At 37.8% G+C, this 20,436-nt stretch overlaps 1 protein-coding gene across 2 annotated transcripts; it reads right to left on the bottom strand.

Annotated features, from left to right (window-relative positions):
* Positions 1-2,132: 2,132 nt before the first annotated feature.
* tbrg1 (transforming growth factor beta regulator 1) lies at positions 2,133-19,937 on the bottom strand. Of its 2 annotated transcripts, none has more exons than XM_081372953.1 (15): positions 19,785-19,937; positions 19,516-19,670; positions 16,288-16,345; positions 16,129-16,211; positions 16,006-16,042; positions 15,687-15,749; positions 14,346-14,558; positions 13,824-13,894; positions 12,083-12,321; positions 11,855-11,994; positions 4,510-4,656; positions 4,319-4,416; positions 3,399-3,509; positions 3,083-3,243; positions 2,133-2,454 (listed from the first exon to the last, which is right to left on the bottom strand). In XM_081372953.1, the coding sequence occupies exons 2-15, from the start codon at positions 19,638-19,640 to the stop codon at positions 2,366-2,368; spliced, it is 1,635 nt and encodes a 544-aa protein (XP_081229079.1). In that variant the 5' UTR covers positions 19,641-19,670; positions 19,785-19,937; the 3' UTR covers positions 2,133-2,365. The 2 variants fall into 2 exon arrangements, with proteins under 2 accessions (XP_081229079.1, XP_081229080.1); XM_081372954.1 differs by having other exon boundaries at positions 19,797-19,922.
* Positions 19,938-20,436: the final 499 nt, after the last annotated feature.

The raw sequence follows: 20,436 nt of genomic DNA, 5'->3' as shown, positions 1-20,436 counted from the left end.
ACAAAACTAATTATGAAAGTTTTCTTTATTTTTCAGTGCATTTGTTTTACAATATATGGCTATTAGGCTACTATCATGAGATTAATATTATAACTATTATTATGTAGTAGTGTAATATAGACAGACACTGTTACTAAAAGAGGTTTGATTTTTTCTTTGTTATATTTGCACACTGAATATGGGTTGGAGCTTTTCATTTTGAACCCTCAAACTGCACCAGATTGATGAATTTAACATTAAAATGCACAAAATTTTCTCAGGGGGACCATGCCCCCAAACCCCCCCTAGAAGGACTGAGGTCCACCCACCACAGTTTTACCAAAGTTCCTGTGAGAAACACTGGTATTGCTATGCCAATGCAGCTTATAGCTTGTTTTTTTTTTTATAGTTCAATTGTATTAATAAATTACAATTTTGTACTTATTTCATCTGTTAACTCTCACTCGTTTATACTCACTCATTACATATTAGTGGTTTTAATGAATAGGAGTTGAACAAAAACGTATTCAAAGGCGTGCAAAGATGGGTGGTGTTTATGATCATATGTAGTGGGCCAGTCTGGGCCAAAATGCCAGGGCCGATTTTCTGTCCCAGTCCAGCCCTGCCTCCTTGTCATTTATGACTTATAACAAAAGACAAAACAATGCACAGTAGGGGTTGTCTAAAAGCTGCTATGTGACAAGGTGTACAGCAAACAAGCTAAATAACCCAAGAATACATTTTTATAAGCTGTCGACCCCAAAAAACGGTTCAGGACATAGAAGTGATCAGAGCGCAACTAGTTCTCGAACTACTCTGAGAACTAAGCTATTATTTGTCAATCTACTGTGGCAAATAAAGCTTGTTTATCACCCCTTTCTGCCTCGCTCACACGGAGAAAGGGACATTTTATTGGAATAATGTATTCTTTGAATCTTTTTCCAAAATTCTCTAGTGTAGACGAAAATGTCAATTTATAAATGTACAGATTACTTTTGTAAAGTAACTAAAGTAAAGTATTAGTTGCAAAGTTACCTTTTCAAATAAGTAACTCAAGTTACGTTGTTTTGTGTTGTGTTGACTGACAGCTCTCCTGTCCCGATGTAGAGAAATCAGGAGTGAGAGCAGAGGTGTTTTGTGTGAACATCATGATTATTATAGATCTATACTAATTTACTCATCTCACAAACACAGATTCAATATTCCTCAAAATGAATAAAAACAGTGAAATGCAAAAGAATATTAGAATAATATCATGCAAATGCTCAGAATATTCGTATATAGTATAATGGGGTAATATAATATACTTTCCCATAATACTGTGACATGTTTTTAAGTAAAACCATCCATCGATAACTGATTGAATCGTTTAAAGTTAAAATCAGTGAGGAAAAGAGGTTGATGTCAGCTGAAAAGAAAAGTGTCCTCAGAGGTAAAACACGTTTTTCTGTCGAATAATTGACAAAAAGACCAGGAAAACGCATTAAAAACATCAATTCTGATAAATTCATGATGACTTTAAGACTGTCGTTCAAAGCAAGATGCGATGCAACAGCCAAACCCGTGAAGGTGTAGTTTCTGTCAGCGAGTCTGTATTTCAGTCACACAGCGACATCTGGTGGTTGTCTGAGGCATTTCAACCGCCACACACTATAACATCATCAGATAACCACGTTTGTCATGGCATGAAACTTCAAGTTTAAAATGTTCTAAAGACTCACATTTACCACATAATCACATAGCATTACACATGATAAGTTGGGTATAATATCAAAAGATTTCTTTAGGAGTTTCTCACCAAACACATGGAATGACCTACATAATAACAGATAAAGCCTGAAGTGTGTTGTGTGGCTTCTTTAAGCTCTCCACACCATAACTATAATGATAATTGCTCAGAGGAACCATATTGGTGGAACCACTTTCAAGGAATCTTTTTTTCAAAACATGAATGGTAAAAACAGAGCTTGAGCATTTAAAGCGACAGATGATAAAAAAATGCAGTGCGTGTTTATAATAACCAGAACAATATCATGCTTTGGTGTTTCATAGTAATATATGTTATAGTCATTGTTCCTGTTGTGAACAGGCCTTAACACTAAAAGCTTAATGTTTGATTTAGTCCTGTTTTATCTTAAACATCTCACAGTAAGGACAATGATAATCACGCTTTAAGAGTACAACGGATAAAACAGACATGACAAGGACTTTGCTTTTGCTCTTTATCACGTAAAAACTCAATACTGTGGCATGCATAGATGCATCCAGTCATTATTTTCCCATTATGCAGATCTGAGTGGCAAATGACGAATCCATGATTTAGTTGTACGTCTGCACACAGGACACATCTGGATATATGAAGTGATCCTCAATATGAAAGTGAAGCTCAAGTGTTGGAGAGAGCGGTGACGGATGTGTTCTGCAGCGCTGCCGAGCTCAGCAGGAGAGACGAGGAGATGGCCTGTAGGGGTCGACCTGTCGAAGAAACACACCATTTATCTCCTTCATAAACTCAATCATCTTTATTTATTATGGCTTCAACCTGGGGTTTATGAGACAAGGAATATGATCAATTTAAAGGTGCACCATGAAACTTTTTTTTGTTTTAAATTAATTTAAATGAGTCATCAATCCTTCTTCCAAAACAATGTCTTTTTTCAGTTATGAGAAAGTCCTGCAGAGCTGAAGTATAAAAAAAAAAAAACAAATTCCGCAAAAAAAAAAACGTTTTGTTTTTGAACCACTAGAGGGCCAAAATTTATATCATGTACCTTTAACTGCACTGACACTATTGGATGAGAACAAAATGTGTGAATGAGTTGAGCTGGAGAAATGTCTGAATGAACTTAGCAATATGAACACGTTTATTGAACTGAATTAAAACTAACATTGAATTGACTTGAGCTGAATAATACCATTGTCTTCTGTAGATATGGCTTAAATTGAGTTTCATGATTAATTTTACAACAGTTTTTTTTCCTGTTATTTACAACTTTTATTTTCCTTTTTATTCATGTGAAGCTGCTTTGAAATGATCTTATATTGTATAAATGTGACTTGATCTGCATAGATGATTTGCTGTGGTTTGTGGGAACTGTCTGACCTGAGCTGTGTTCTGCCGTGAGGTTCTGATTGGTCAGGCTCTCCTCACTGCTTTGCACTCGCTGAAACGACTCAAAGTTCACAGACGCATCATCTTCTAAAAGGCCATGTGCCACCTGTCCGTCACCAGGCCGACAAACCTCGAAACGCACCCACTGATAACTGAAGCATTGAGACAAGCAGATATGAGGCCACTAGTATGCCATTAATAAATACATTTTTATGACCTAAAAAGTTTTAGACATTTTCAAAGCTTGCAATAAAACTAATCTGATCACATTATTTTGTTGTGTAGAATAAAACCGAACGTGACTCACATGCTGCACTTGCGAGCCCCAGGACAGCTCTGGATCAGGTTCTGAATGGTGGGGTGAGAGAAACCAAAAAAGTCTGCTCCAGACGGGACAACGTTGATCGAGGGTTTGGCACTAGATAAAAAAAGGAGAAGAAGAAAAAAAAAGTTTGAAGTGAAAGTAAGAATCAATATAAAACACATTTCTGGGTCACAAGGTGGATAAATGCAAGATCATTAAGATTTTATTGTTTAATGTTTTTTTTTATTCATTTTATAAAAAATGTATACACACATTACCGTTGAATAGTTTGGGGTTGGTACGATGTTTAAAATATTTTTTAAAAGTCTCTTCTGCTCACCAAGGCTGCATTTATTTGATCAAAAACACAGTAAAATAATTTACAATATTACAGTTTTAACTATTTAAAATTACTGTTTTCTATTGTAATATTTTAAAATGTCATTTATTCCTGTGATTAAAGCTGAATTTTCAGCATCATTACTCCAGTCTTCAGAGTCACATGATCCTTCAGAAATCACTCTAACATGATGATTTGATGCTCAAGAAACATTTCTGATTATTATCACAATGTTGAAAACAATATTTTTATGGAAATATTTTTCAGGATTCGTTGATGAATAGAAAGCTTAAAAGAAAAGCATTTATTTGAAATAGAAATCTTTTGTAACATTATAAATGTCTTTACTGTCCCTTTTGATTAATTTAATGCACCCTTGCTGAATAAATGTATTAATTTCTTAAAAAAATTTTTTTTTTTGCATTACAGTTCTGAGGATGTTGAGGGACAAAGTGCTTTAACGTGATGAAAATATGTATGATTTACACTGATAATGCTGGTTTGCAATATGTAGACTGCTTTAATTCCATTCAGTAACGAGTACGAGCTGCAGATAAAACTGATCACATGTTCAAGGCCTCACCTGCGGGTAACGATGGCTTTGAGCAGGTTTGTGTGGCAGGTGAGCGCAGATGAAGCAACGATTGCATTCTGTGGGTCATCCTCTGGTGCGATCTCAAACTAAATATCACAAGAATAAATGACAATAACGTTCAGTGAGATCATCAACGACAGGTCGGCTACACAGAAGCACGCGTCTGCACAAGTGAGCACCTGTGGTCCTTGGCCTCCATCTTTGATTTGGCAGGTGTAGAGACACTTCTGATCAGAATTCTTCATGCTGGCGAAAACTCTGGTGCTGCAGAAGCCCACAGGATAGATCGCAGTGTCGTCATGAAACAGAGCCCTGTCTGTGATGATCTACCATGAAAACACAAACATAGGAGCCCAGGAAGGAAAGATACATTACAATATTTATTTATAAAGCACATTTATAGACAACCACGGCTGACCAAAGTGCTGTACAGAACAGAAAAAAATAAAAATGAAACAACCAATAAAGAAACACACAACAATAGATAAACAATAATCGTACCTAAATCAAGGAGTGTTAAAAGCCAAAGAGAATTAATAGGTATTTAAAGAAGATTTGAAGGTGGAAACAGAGGGAGCTAATCTGATCACTTCGTTCTTTAAGTCTGGATCTAGTGATGGACAGTGATCACTGGATCTCAGAGTTCTAGGAGTGTACGGACAGAGCAGATTTTTTTATTATTATTATACATTCAGGGTGAAAGAAAAGAAGTAAATAAACAAATTCATAAACAGGCAGTAAAAAAAAAGTATAAACAGTAAAAATGAAGGTGGTAAAATAAATATAAATACAAATCCATACTAAGACAGACAGACGAATAAGTGCACTTAAAACTTAATTCTAAATATTAATGTAAAATGATTTAAAATGTCAAATGAAAACTTTGAGCTGGAGTGAAAAGGGTTAATCGGACAAATTAAGGAAATGCAGAGTTTGTACATATGAAAAGTATGTGCTGGGCTGGTGAAGAGAAAATCCACCTAGCGTGTGATGGAGGATGGGAGTGCTTCCAGTTAAGCAACATTTGTCGTCTGGCCAACAAAGTGAGAAAAGCAACAAAATCAGCAAAATAGTTGGGTACCATATAGTCAGCGGGCAGGAGACCAAACTGGCCAATCATAGGAGACGGTTGAATAATGAGAGGTAATGAGCGAAAGGGAATTAAAACCAGACAACCAGAATGAGGATCGGGCAAGACCAAAATGTGTGTTAGAATGGCAGGACTAGAGTGGCATCTCTCGCATTCGGGGATTAATACGGGCCAGCCTAGTCTTAGACTTATGCGCTCTGTGGACAACTTTACATTGTATCACTCCGTGACGAGCTCAGATAGAAGAGGAATGAACCTGATTGAGAGACAAGGTTCTTCATCCATTTCAATACCAATGTCTTGGGACCAAGTGATACGAAAGTGAGTCGGTAGATATAGATTGAAAAGAGAAGATAGCACTGTATAACTCTGAAATAGACCCCTTTTGACATGGGCTAACATGTCTACCTCGGAGAGTGATGGTTTGTTTGGAAAATTGGGAAATTGTTTGCACATGAAGTCTCAAATCTGTAAATATAAAAGAAAAAGAAAAAAAAGTGACTTTTAGGAACATTAAAAGAATGATTTATCTGTGAAAATGATGCAAAAATATAATCAATGTACAAGTCAGCAAAGGAGACAAGACCGCATTCTTTCCAAGAAGCAAATGCTACATCCATGGTGGAGGGGGTAAATAGAGGGTTGGAGTAGATGGGAGATGACAAGGGAATGGCCTGAATCCCAAAATGACATAAAAACTGGGTCTAGACCTTCGGGCTATTAGTCACTGACACATTATTGGAATATTTGCCCACAGATGATGTGGTCGGGACACAGAGACGTGTAGACGAGGAGGAGAGTTTACAAGAGGCGTTTCCAATGCGGAGCTGTCCAAGATAGGACAGACTCAGACCCACTATTTGCTGCCCAGTAATAAAATAAAAAGTTGGGGAGTCCAAAGCCACCCAAATGTTTATGTTTTTGCAGGATACTTGGACGAATCCTTGGAACTTTACTATTCCAAATAAACTGAGAGGTCAAACTACCAAGGGTGTGAAAAAAAGATTTGGGGATGAAAATTGGGAGACACTGGAAGAGATATAGACCAACGCTTAAAGTCTTGAGCTAACTTCTTAATCAGGAGAGTAAAGTTATTATCAAATAAATCTGAAAAATTGTGAGTCACACAAATGCCTAGATACTTAAAGTTGTGCTGAGAAGCTTTAAAGAGCAATGTTTGCAGTGGATACTCTTGCGCAGATTCAATTTATAGCCAGATATGAGGCCAAATTGCAAAATTAGGTTTAAACAGAGGGCATTGAGCTCTCCGGGTCAGAAACAAATAACAATAAGTCATCCGCATATAAGAATAGCCTGTGTTCAACCCCTCCCCTAACAATGCCAGTCATACTACACGATCTAAGAGCCAATGCCAAGGGTTCAATTGCTATGGCGAACAACTGAGGTCAGAGCGGGAAATACTTAGAATGGCACTTATTTGTCCGTACACTAGCTAAAGGGGAATTATAAAGAAGCCTAATCCATGAGATACATTTGGAACCAAACCCAAAGCTACTCAAAGTATAAAATACGTACTGCCACTCAACTCGATCAAACGCTTTTCTGCGTCCATAGAGATAACCAGTTCAGGGGCTCTTGATAGAGAAGGCAAGTAAAGAATATCAAGGAGACGTTTTTAAAGGAGAATCTATTCTTAACAAATCCAGTTTGATCTGATGAAATAATGATTGATAAAATGGGCTCTAAACATTTGGCGAGGATTTTGGCTAATATTTTCACATCAGCCCCGATCAGGGAGATTGAGGGGCCAATTTGTTGAGAGCTTTATAAACAAATAATAACATTTTAAAATCAATTCTAAATTTGACAGGCAGCCAGTGCAGTGTGGATAAAACAGGGGTGACTCATCGACTCATACTCGACGGTCCCAGTGGGGAGTCTGCGTTTTGCACTAGTTGTAGATGGAAGAGGGAAGACTGAGAGACACCAATACAAAGTGAATTATAGTAGTCTAGACGAGTTGTCACGAAAGCATGAATCACTGTTTGAAAGCTACTCTGGACTTTTGAGGTTTTTAAGTAGGAAAGTTCTTCACTTAAACTCTAAGACAGCGAGTTAAGTGTGCCAGCGATGGGTTCCTGAGGATGCGGCCAGTGAGAGGGACAGTAAAGAGTACAGGCCCGTGGTCAGAGAAGCACGCACTACTGATTTCTATGTTTGAAATAGAGAAACAATGGGTTCAAATTTCACTCTTAAAAACTGCTACTTCTTACTGCCAGGAAAACAATATTCATGACCTTATTATATCACACGTCAAACTCCGCTCTTGAAGATAGTAATCCCGAAGACCTGTCAGTGTGTTCATGCCATGCCGTAATTACCGTAATTATGAGATTTCAACTTTCAACAAAAGATTTCAACAAAAAAGCGTATATTACACTATTCTGTAGCATTAAATGACCATCATTGCCAGATGATTCTGTCAGCATTAAAGATTTATAAAATTATTTACCTCAAGACTCACTTTCATGTTTGAATGCCTTCTGTTTGTGATCCGATGTGGACTCTGATCACCGTATAAGGTAGAAACATTTATACGCCATGCAAAAGACTACACACGCTGTTTCCATAGTAAACATGGTAAATATGAACGCTTGAAGAAATCAGACAAATCATAAAGGCTATCACAATGTGTTGAGAGCTTTATAAACAAATAACATTTTAAAATCAATTCTACATTTGACAGGCAGCCAGTGCAGTGTAGATTATTTTAGAGAATAATCACACAACCCTTTTAGATATTCCATAATTAAATTCAACTTCAACTTTATTATATTATGTAAGTTACCAGTATTTACTGATATTTATTTCAATGCTTTACAGGCTTTAGAGTGTTATTTCATTGTTTTTAATTTTTTTTATTTCAGATCAACCCCCCAACACCGCCGGTAGTTGGTCCATTACCACCGCGGTGGTAAAAAATTGCCACCGTCACAGCCCTAGAGGGAAGACTGAGAGACACCAATATAAAGTGAATTATAATAGTCTAGAGTTGTCACGAAAGCATGAATCACTGTTTGAAACTTACCCTGGAATAAAATTAAATTTTTTAGTAGGAAAATTCTTCACTAGAACGCTGAGTAAGCCAGCGAGTTAAGCGTGCCAGCGATGGATTCCTGAGGATACGGCCAAAGAGTAAAGAGTACTGGCCCTTGGTCAGAGAAGCACGCACTAGTGTTGTTTTTGGCAGCCTGTTTTAATTTTAGTTTTAGTCTAGTCTTTGTGTCAAGCTGTCGTTTTAGTTTTTATTAGTTTTAGTCACGTTCATACTCTTTTTAGTCTAGTCAAGTTTTAGTCGACGAAAACTGATGACATTTTAGTCTAGTTTTAGTCAACGAAAACTGATGACATTTTAGTCTAGTTTTAGTCGACGAAAACTCATGACATTTTAGTCTAGTTTTAGTCAATGAAAATTGTATTTTAGTCTATTTTTAGTAATGCAATTCTATTTAACCCAGTCAATATAGAATTTCAAAACAAGGTTATCTTATTAGCCTATAGCCTATTTAGTATATTTAGGGCTGTGACGGTGGCAGTTTTTTTTACCACCGCGGTAATGGACCAACTACCGGCGGTGGTTGGGGGGTTATTTAAAAAAATAAAAACTCGTTTTATATTTCCACACAATGACGCCTGATATAGCAGAATATAACCAACCACTCTGCGCTCTGAGCCGGATGTGGGACTCGAGCAGAAAAGAGACCATCGATCTCTTTATGATATCTACTCTTCGTGTTTTCTACTTGATGTAAATTGGTCTGAATAGCGAATTTTATCCTCCACATGGGCAAAATATTTAGGCTATGTTTGAGATTGCGCTGCCAGAGAAAGTGAAACTAAAAATCACCCGCGCGTGTGAAACGCGCTTTACAACTAAACTTGACGCGCCCTATGTCTAATATAAGAAACACAAACTGTGTTAAAAAGAATTTGACATGCCAGTACAAATGTATGCTATACTTTACCACAGTAAAGAATACGAATATAATAGGCCTAATTAAAAGCGAACCAATGAAGAAACATGTATAATCCCTTTAGAAAATGGGTGAGACGTGAGTGAAGATTTGGGAAAAGAAACAAGAGATTCCATGCAGGGATGAGTCACGATTTTTGGATATTCGATTAGTTTATTTAATTATAGAATATCGAATAGGTTGTGCGATTATTCTCTAAAATAAAATCTCCATGTTCTGGTGCTGATGCGATGACGCGTTCATGTAACCAGAGACGCTGCCATAACGCACATAACAGCTGTCACAAAGAACCGGCAAAAGTAATGATTATGAATGTGTCAAATATATCAATGAGACATTTTAATAGAAAAACTAATGGAATAATATTGTTAAATTCGCTGATAATCGGGTGACCAGATCGCAAAACAGAATTTAAAGCCGACAACTACCAAATAAACAGAAACAGCCTCGACTGAATAAGCGTGTCCTCTTTCTTTTGTGAAATAGACCTAATGGTAAACCACTTTATTTCTGTGTGACTAATGTGCAATTTTTACACAAATTAATTCATTATGGTCAATGTATCACTTTTTATTGTGAATATGTGGTAAAACATTGATTCTTGGGTTTTAAATATTCAAGTAAACAACGAAAATGCCAGCAAACAGTCGCTTTTATCATGCCTGTTTTGCGATCATACTGTTTCCAGTGATTTCTTTCTGATTAGTTTTCTGATAAAACTTCCATTTGTTGGTGAAAAGATGGGTCAGTGTGACGCTGTTCCAGAGAGGCGTGTTACGGGCGTGTATTAGGAGCTTTATTTACGGTAATTACGATATAGCGTGAACGCAGCACCAGGCCTGGGGTCTCATTTATAAAACTGTGCGTAGGAACCTTACTAAAAGTGCACGTGCGCCCGAAAGCCAAAAAAGGTGTACGCAAAAAAATATTGAGACTTATAAAACCGTTCGTACGCCAGAACCTGCGCAGAATTCACTTTGTAAATCCCAGTCAGTGGAAGATTGTGCGCACATGCGTCTCCTCCCCGAAATAACCATATATGGAGCTTACAACGCCTAGTTTTACTATGCAGATCCTCATCTGCATATCATTTGCATATTATTATTCATCCACGTGATAACGTTTAACGGTACAAGACACATTACATTAATAAAAATCATGTAGTTGCCAATCTTTGCCTTGTTTTTCAATACATAAATCAAATAGTGTATAAAATACATTTCAGAGAAAGTTTTTCTCACTCTTTCCCACTGGCCGAATTGTATTTTTAATTGAAGCAGATAGGCCTTGGCCATTATTTGCACGAAACTATTTTCTCAGACAATCTGGTATTATCATGATAAGCAGTTATCTCTGTGGTTAAAACATTTAAACACAGCACGCCACAGGAAAAGTGTTCAAAAACATCGCATCCACAACAAATATTTCTATTGATTGAATTTTAATATAAAAAATGTTGTAACTTCTCAGTATTGATTTTATGTTTAAGTGTTTAACTCCATTAATTTGAATGGCATATTTAATCTAAATGTTTATATCAGAAGTAAAACATAGTTTAAATCATTATTTTATTTATTTAAACTGGTTTTTGCGTCAGTTTCACTAAACGGCCCAACGCGCTCGCTGGCGCGGACATTTAAGATGGGATGGATATTTGCTTCAAGTGATAAGCTTGGTGAGTGAAAGTATATTTGTATTATCTTTCTGTATACGTTTAATTTTCTTTAGATTTTCTGTCCAAAAGTGACCAAAAAGACACTTAACTCCAGCTCACCATCGGTGTCGCCAAACTGCTCCATCTCCAAAACGTTCGTACGCATGGGTCAGAGTTTGCGTGCAGGTGCGCAAATTTTCCCGTCAAGTTTGTTTTTATAAATCACAACTTATGCGTCGGAAGTGGCGTACGCCTCTTTCAGGGCCTGTTTTGTGCGTACGCAACGGTTATAAATGAGGCCCCTGGTCCTCTCTCTGCCGTCACACCTCATATTATCCTTCCAGAGCTCCTCTATGGACTCGAGACTGGTGTGTCGCTCCGCTCCCAAGGCTCTTGGCCCCGCCCTGGCCACAAGCTGGTTTATGTGTGTTTATTAGGGTTGGAGATGTATTCTACAGAAATTGCTCTTCAAGGTTTGCACTCTCGAGACACCAAACATTGTTGTCGTGCAAATGAACAGCCAGAACACACTAAAAGTGTTAAAACGGTGTCGTGTTAGCGGCCCCTAAGTTAATAACTAATGATCTTTGCAATGGAAGTGAATCAATCAAAAACTAACTTTAGCTAGAGCTGCTGTAAAGCCAAAACCATCTGTTACGTTAATTTCCTATTATCACTGTAAAGCTGCTTTGAATCAGTCTATATTGGTGAAAGCGCTACATAAATGAAGGTGACTTGACTAAAAGAACTGAGTTTGACACATTTGGACTGGATGATTGTCTGACCTCTCCTAGGCTGTACACGGTCAGTCCACCGAGGACGATGGGAAAGAGCGGTCTCCCGGACGAGTCCAGCGAGATGGGCTGAACAAGCTTACGCACTCCTCCCTCTGCAACCTTCCTCCTCTTACAAATCCTCTTCATGACTGAAAGTTGAGCAAACAAATTCTAAGTAACTATTAAATCAAAATACAGACGCATTTAAGAGAGAACACAGCAGCGAGAAACACTCACATTCTTCCCTGCCGTTCTCCCTTCCTCTCTCTTTTCGCTCTTTTTTGGGCTTCTTCAAAAGGCTGTCTTCAGATGCGGAGAATCCAGGGGTCTGGCTGTGGCTCGCAGGTAGAGCAGCGCCCCCTGCTGTGCTGGAGCTCATAGTGACGGGTGTGTGTGTGTGTGTGCTGCAGCTGGGAGTCGGGACGGCCTCTCCTTCAGACAGAGACTGAAACTGCAACAAAGACTTCAGCAGGAATCTGGAGATACAGGATGAGATTAAGTGGACTGCATCTCACTTTTTGGTGTGTGTGTATATACAAATATTATACACTATAGTTAACTCTTTCCCTGCCGATGTTTTTTTTTTTTAAATTGCCAGCCACCGCCAGCATTTTTGATAATTTCCACAATTTTTTGGCCCCCAGAAGATTTTGTTGTATGAATATCTGAACATCCAATATGTCAAAAGAAAGAACAGACCCTCTGCTTTTAAACAAAAAAACTGTTTTATTCTATCTTCATTTTTCCTTTTTTATGGGTAGTTTCATAAAAAAAAAACTAAATTAAGAGAAAATCCACATTCTCAAAGCTTCACAGTCCTGCAGCTCGTCCTGGGTCGACATTTCATTCAGTAACATTCGGCAGTTTTGATTTATGCTGCTTAATGTTAATGATCATGTTATTTTACATGTATATCAGTAATGCTTCTATCGCTTATTTCTGCTGCTTCTTCACCTGTGTTTTGATCAGGAGACTCTCTACTCTTTCAGTAGATGTGTAACAGCGCCCCCTACCGTATAATAGTGAAAACATGGAAAGCCAGAAATTTCCGTCAATGGCGGTGAAAGAGTTAATTTTTTTTAAACTTTTCTTTTTTAATATATTTGCCATATATTGCCAAATGTGCAGCTTAATATTTTTGAGGGAATACACATATATATATATATATATATATATATATATATATATATATATATGCAGTTTTTATGTCCCAGTGACCAGTGAAAGTGCAATTCTGACTCTCTGCCCATTCATTTAGATAGGAGCCTGGTCTTGTTAGTTCGAAATAGTTGCCAAGATGGTGGCCGAGTGGCACGACTTGCCTAAAAGGACTTTGGTGTAGCCTAGGCTATAGTTTCTTAACTATAATATGTTATAAATAACTGCGCGAGCCTCAACAGTGCAACATTGTTACCATCAGTACAAGTTTTTTTTAGGTAATAAATAAAACAGAATAATTCTCACGTTTTCGGTGATTCCCATAGTTATTTGTTATTAACTATGACAAACATTTTGAATTTTTACCTCAGTATGTTTCTTTATGTTTGCTGTTATGCTCATTTGTTTTGATTTCTTCCTATAAAATCGATCACAGACACAGAGACAAGCAGCGCGAGCCTCAACAGTGTTACCAGAAAAGGCCTACATTATCATTATCAATATCTGTTTATGTAATAAAATCTGAATCAATCTGGCGATTCGATGATTCACTGGTTATTTGACGGACATTAGGTCCGTCAGACTGGAGAATTTTTTGCGGTAACGTGACCAGAAATATTTAAGACCTATCGAATCTGAATTTAAGACATTTTAAGACTTTTTAAGGACCCGCGGCCACCCTGGAGGAATAAATGACATTTTATGGACTTGAATGGGGTCTCTGCCAGATTTACTTGCAGAGCAAATCTAAATTTGCCAGAAGTTGTCTGGGTTTTCCCAGGCTATATTTTGTAATGAAGATAAGTGAATGTGGACAAACCTCCTTTCTTCTTTTGCCCGGACAAATTTCTCTTCCAGGTGAGCAATCTCATCAAATAGTGCTGCGTTTTCCTGTGAAGGCACCAATTTAAGCATAGTTACACCGATAACTAGGCAATTACATATTTAAGCCGTGTTCACACAACCATCTGTTGTTGAAAGTGTAAAATGCCGGTCTATCTGGTTCCACGAGACCATTCAGGCTCGGCGTCAGCATGGCGAGTACCACTGTATGTACAGAGGTATAACATAAATTACAGGAAAGCTACGGACCACTAAAATAACTTAATTTTCCAGCTAACACTCTCCACTACAGGATATAGTGACGGATCATGTGCGCTCCACTAACTTCACTCCTATAGGAAGTCGCCCCTTAATTTGCATGAAGTTAAACATATTCAACTTGTATCGCCAAAGGTCACTGTTGCTCGTGTCATTAAAGTGAATGGGATCATCTCAGTTTGACACTGGCAGTGTGAACAGCTTTAAACTAACTGTTATTGGTATAAAAACTTTCACTCACAAATATCATGGAACGGGCAGCCTTGCGCAGACGGATGTACTTCAGCCGGTACTTCTCATTTTGGTTCTTGCGAGGACCTTTCCTGACCTTAGGCCTGGACTCAGTGTGGCTCGTGGGAGAAGGAAGGTGTCCCAGCGACGAAGCGGACCCTGAACTTGAGAAGGTCGACTGAGCAGAAAATGCCTGCAATGCATGCTGTCTCTCCTCATCAGTCTGCGTATGCGAGTTATAAACAAGAGTTTAATAGACACAAAAAATCAGCAGAGCATTTTTGTCAGATTGAAAAAAGCGTCACATGGGTTATGCCATTAAATTGTTGGGAACTATTTAAAGGTGAAGTGTGTCATCTCAGTATAATGAACATAGAAGTAAGATTAGATGGACTTCTTAAAGGAGAACTCCGGTCAATTTTAACATTGAGCTCATTTTATTGTACATTTGGAGTGCTGTCAATACAGAGAACAACTACAAAAATCGGTGTTGCCTACACCGAGTTATACAATTTTTTAAATTCGCACCCTGTTGACTTCAATGGGGCAAGTACTAAACCTGCTTTTATCCTTAACATCCGTTCACGCGCATAGGTTTAGTTACCTATGATCACGGGCGTGAACTCGGCAATCGACTACTTTGGACTTCAACCGAAAAACAGGATGTAAACAGGTATTTGCGCTGGCTTAAATAACATCATTTTTATACATATCTTTCACATCTACTGCAGTCAGATCCACTCGTGTTCACTCAGAAGGAATCACTCACATTTTCTGTGCACTTGTAATGACACATCAAGGATGTTAAGAGGCTAAAAGCAGGTTTAGTACTTGCCCCATTGAAGTCAACAGGGTGCAAATTTTAAAAATAGAATAACTCGGTGTAGGCAACAACGATTTTTGTTGTTGTTCTCTGTATTGACAGCACTCCAAATGTACAAAAAACTGAGCTCAATGTTAAAATTGACCGGAGTTCTCCTTTAAAGAGTAGAAACACAGCAGCTCTGTTTGATTTGGAGGTCCAAATGTCACTGCAGCTGGTTCGACCAATGTGGACAAACCACAAACCACACCATTGTGTGGAAAATATTTCCTTTGTAAGTTGGCAAACCTGTGGGATAAACTAAATTCACCTTTGAATATAAACGGAGACCATCAATTATGTGGTTGTTTAATGTGTTTATGCAGACTCCAAAAACATAAAAATAAGAAAATGATGATTGGACAGTTGGATGCCACAAAAATCAAAAAGCAACAACAAAACAACGTGGCACTTAGTAAGCGTCAAGTGATAACTATTTCTAAGTTAAAATAGGTGTAACAGCTAACTGACATGTGCTTATGGACTTACCAACAGGGCAAAAACTCCATTTCTGCTCTCAATCCTCTTGAAGCGTCTGCTGCCTTTCTGTGTCTGTAACAAACTGTGAAACTAAAGCAAATGCTAAAGACTGAGAGCTGAAGACGCTCTCTGTGACAGACTGCTCTGACTTTACCCTGTTTCCTAAACCAGTCATTCTGAAACTTTAATCAATGTTAAAATGAAAGACAAACAAGTGAAATCATGCACTAAATTAAACACATTGCTGGCACTGAATGGAAAACAAAGTAAATATGGTACATGACTGACAGTGAACAGCATGAGTGTCATAAATCAGGCTGTGTCTCACCTCTCGATACATGACCGCCTCAAGGCTCGACTTTGCACTGTGAATAGGGTAAAAGATACAGCGTTTATCTTGACATCTGTTCGTTGCGATGTAAATATTTGAACTTAAGGAATATTTCTGTACTTTGACTGCACCAGTCCACGATCAATGATCCGCTGCTTGATCTCCTTGATGTGCATGGGCCGCCCAGCCTCTTCCAGAACAATCTTAAAAATCAGAAAACTCATTGATTTGATCACATGAAATGTATGTGAAATAGCACGGTTTAAGAGAGATGTTCACCTGAGCAGCATCGAGCCACGTGAGGTTCGGTTTATCCGCAACCTCACTGGGGGTTTCACTGAAAAGAGCAGAAGTACAGTATATGACCATGTAAAGCTTTCACACACATCCACCATAGGAAGCAGTGTTCTTATATTGATGCAGCAAACTCAGTTATCAGCTTAACTATTATTTATAGTACTACTATAGTAACAAAATAATACAGCTTCATACTAAATCCCACTGAGACGCACAGCCCTTGTGAAAAAGTGCTTTTAATTGTACTGAATGTGCTCTTGTATGGCCTGTTGCATGACGCTAGCGGAAGTTTCTGAGTAGGTTTAGTGGTATTTCGCACTGAAAAAAGAATATATAAAGAATGCACACATATAAAGTATGTATAAAAGATACTTCGATGTCCTAATTGAACTAAGACCTAACCTGAGCCCTGTCTGTGAAACCAAGCCAATATGTTTAATAATCTTTTGTCACGCGATTACTAACTAACAATTGTGAAATGTTGACTAACATACTAGAGCACATCAAGCACTTTAAATGTAATTTAAAAAAACACTAGTTAAAAGTGTTTGAGTTATTCGTCTATAAATAACGTGTGCGTTTTTCCCGTGCTGGTTTTACCCCGTTTTCCACCTTATAAGATTTTTAAACAAAACAAACCTCTTTTATAATTTATTTTCACACAAAATCTGTTGCTCCATCAATGTTCAAGTATATTTTTCTGCAGTCATTCACAGTGGGAGTACTGAAAAACACGTTTCTTAGAAGTCCAGTCATTTTAAGCCAAAATGGGAGTCTACCTTGAACAAACAGAAGCAAACTCAACTGGATTGTGTATCCTCAATATGTCCTGAGTAAGGAAAAAAAGCCCAGAAGAATCCCATTAGGGGAAAGTTTCGAAAAAGACCCAAATATAGCCTATTCATTCTTTTTCTTACGTGAATAGGGTAACATTTTTAACCTTTAGATATCACCATGAAAATTACTGTGTTGATTACTTGCATCAAGACAAACAAAAAATGTATTACAAGTTTTTTTAAATTGTTTGTTAAAGGGTTAGTTCACCCAAAAATTAAAATTCTGTCAGTAATTACTCTCCCTCATGTTGTTCCAACCCCGTAAGACCTTCGTTCATCTTCGGAACACAAATAAAGATATTTTTGATTAAATCTGAGAGCTGGATCACTCCTTCATAGGCTTCTGCGCGTCACACGCATCACACACATGATCAGCGTCGGCCAATAGTGAGCCTACTTGTGACGTGCAACACAGAAGCGCTGCACTGTTACACTACGTGAAAAGACTCGAGGCCCAGAGAGAAGGAAATGAAAAGTGGAATAAATGTATTTTTTTTGCGCACAAAAAGTATTCTCGTCGCTTTATAAACTTAAGATTGAGCCACTGTAGTCACTTGGACTATATTAACGATCTTTTTAATACATTTTCTGGGCCAGCAAGTTATAATGTCTTAGAAGCCTATGGAGGAGTGAGACAGCTCTCAGATTTAATCAAAAATATCTTAATTTGTGTTCCGAAGATGAACGAAAGTCTTACGGGGTTGGAACAACATGAGGGAGAGTAATTACTGACAGAATTTTCATTTTTGGGTGAACTAACCCTTTAACATGGAGAAACGGTGCATAATCTAATTACGTATGTGCTAATTTGCATAAATACGACAGGTCTAAACATTGGGTATAGCCAGGTGAAAATGACTTATTGAATCTTGTTGACATATAACAGTAAAATAGTTAATGTTAAGGTCTGAATGGGACCCATTTAGGCTACCCATGAGCATTAATACATAGAGGCAGGAAGAAGTACTTTAAACCAGCCTTTATTAATTATTATTGCAGAGATGGGTTTGGAGACTGTTTCTGGGGATTCATTTTTTATTTTACCTACCTTTTGTCTTCTGCATTGTCCTTACCATTGTCTCCTGTTCTTCCCTCAGACTCGTCCCCCAGAAACATTCCCACAGACCCAGAACCAAACCCCATCTCTGCAATAATAATTAATAAAGGCTGGTTTCTAAAGTACTTCTTCCTGCATCTATGTATTAATGCTCATGTGTAGCCTAAACGGGTTCCATTCAGACCTTAACATTAAGTATTTTACGGTTATGTGTCAACAAGATTCAACAAAACATTTTCACCTGGCTACACCCAATGTTTAGATCTGTTTTATTTATGCAAATTAGCACATCCGTAATTAGACTATGCACCGTTTGTCCATGTTAACAAACCATTTAAAAAAACTTGTAATGCATTTTTTGTTTGTCTTGATGTAAGTAATCAACTCAGTAATTTTCATGGTGATATCTAAAGGTTAAAATTGACTCTATTCACACAAGAAAAAGAATGAATAGGCGTATGAATAGGCTACATTTGTGTCTTTTTCGAAACTTTCCCCTAATGGGATTCTTCTGGGCTTTTTTTCCTTACTCAGGACATATTGAGGATACAAAATCCAGTTGAGTTTACTTCTGTTGCAATTTGTTCAACCTTTTTTCATAAAATGACTGGACAATTTTTCTCGTGCTGGTTTTACCTGGCCAGCTCATACATGTATAAGATTTTTAAACAAAACAAACCTCTTTTATAATTTATTTTCACACAAAATCTGTTGCTCCATCAATGTTCAAGTATATTTTTCTGCAGTCATTCTATTCACAGTTGGTGTACTGAAAAACACATTTTTCTTAGGGTGTGCCTTTAAGCCTGTTTTCAGTAAGACACATAATTTTGTGTTTTGGGCAAGATACTATATTTCTACCATATGTTCGGATATGTACTTCAGTAGTGCCATATATTTAAGAACACCACCATGGCATACCACAGAACTTCAACCCTGAACGTGTTACCGCGTCTTAAACAAGATTGCAGCAATTTGTACAATAATGTATAACCAGGGCTGGAAGGGGGGGTATTTTTATGAAAAACACAACGTTTTGTTTTTATTTGCAATAGCCAGCCGGTTAAATGAAACATAAAATAAATAACTTATATAATTTAGGCTAGCTGTTATAGATTATAAAGGTTTTTAAACATCTGAAAGGTCACCTAAAGCCAGATGACCTCTATTTTTTATTTTTATTTTTAAATAGAGTCCGCCCAGTGAATTTTGCCAATTTCCACCGTGTATAACAGCTGTGTGGCTTCATTGCGTAAGAAGTGAAGGCAATATTTTATGATGAACCCATTGATTAGATGATCCTCCGCCTAAACTTACGCGTCGAGGCTCTCGGCGGCTCCAGTCAGGCTAGTCAGGCTGTTCATGCTGTCCAGCGCTGGAAACAGAGAATAACTGCCCTGCCCATCAGCCTCCATCTCAGACTCAAAGTTCAGCGAATCCATCCCTGCACGATCTGTGCTTTACATCCACGCCTGGGGCGAAATAACACACATCATTAGCTGTGCTAGTAGTGCTAACTAGGCTAAAAACAAAACAACACGATCCAGCCGTGCAGAAATTCAGAACACATGTCGATGCAAGTTCACCTGTAATCTCACTCGATATTTATTACAGTACCCATGCTGTGAGGAAAGAATAAAAATGCTTCTGATCTTCAATTTGCTGACATGTTTGATTTAGCAAGTGTCTTCAGTGCTCATGGGAACCACTGATCGATTGAGTGAATCATTCGTGTTTCCGGGGGGCATGTTTAAGGAGCACACATCACATCTGCTTGAGTGCCATCTACTGTATATTTATTATTTTATGATTTACATAAAACATATTTTAATCAAAGAGAGGGAGGGGGAGTGGTGTTTAAAAATACACAAACATGCATAATAAGGCTATGTTCACACTTAGCGTCTTTTTTCAAACTGCCAGCGTCTGTTCTACATTATCACCCTATGGAGTAAACCGTTTTTCAAAAAAGTCCTGAGCGCTTTTTTAGGCTATGTTCACACTGCGTCTTTTTGACAAGAAAAAGTTGACAACGGTGTTTTTTTAGCAAAAAAAAAAAAAAAAACGCTGGCAGCGCGCAGCCGAGCGCGTCTTTTGTTGCTATAACAACAGCTGCAACAGTAGCCTAGTGCTGTGTGACAGTCTATGTGTGTGATGCAAAAAATGTCGAGAAAGAGAAAGTTGGCTCTTGCGTTGGCTTTTGAAGTTACCGGGGAGGAGAATGTCGGTTCACAAAGA

This window comes from Scardinius erythrophthalmus (genome assembly GCF_964197995.2).
Source record: "Scardinius erythrophthalmus genome assembly, chromosome: 8".
In the NCBI taxonomy this organism is placed as follows: domain Eukaryota; kingdom Metazoa; phylum Chordata; class Actinopteri; order Cypriniformes; family Leuciscidae; genus Scardinius; species Scardinius erythrophthalmus.
The sequence above is the reverse complement of the archived record's forward strand: the minus strand, read 5'-3'. Positions and strand labels throughout refer to the sequence as shown.

Excerpts from the sequence above, each read along its gene's own strand:
- tbrg1 (XM_081372953.1), bottom strand. The coding sequence starts at position 19,640 with ATGGATTCGCTGAACTTTGAGTCTGAGATGGAGGCTGATGGGCAGGGC. Across the intron at positions 15,750-16,005 it reads AGGCGGTCATGTATCGAGAG|ACACAGAAAGGCAGCAGACG; the intron begins GTGAGACACAGC and ends AGTTTGTTACAG. Across the intron at positions 3,244-3,398 it reads GGGGCTCGCAAGTGCAGCAT|TTATCAGTGGGTGCGTTTCG; the intron begins GTGAGTCACGTT and ends TCAATGCTTCAG.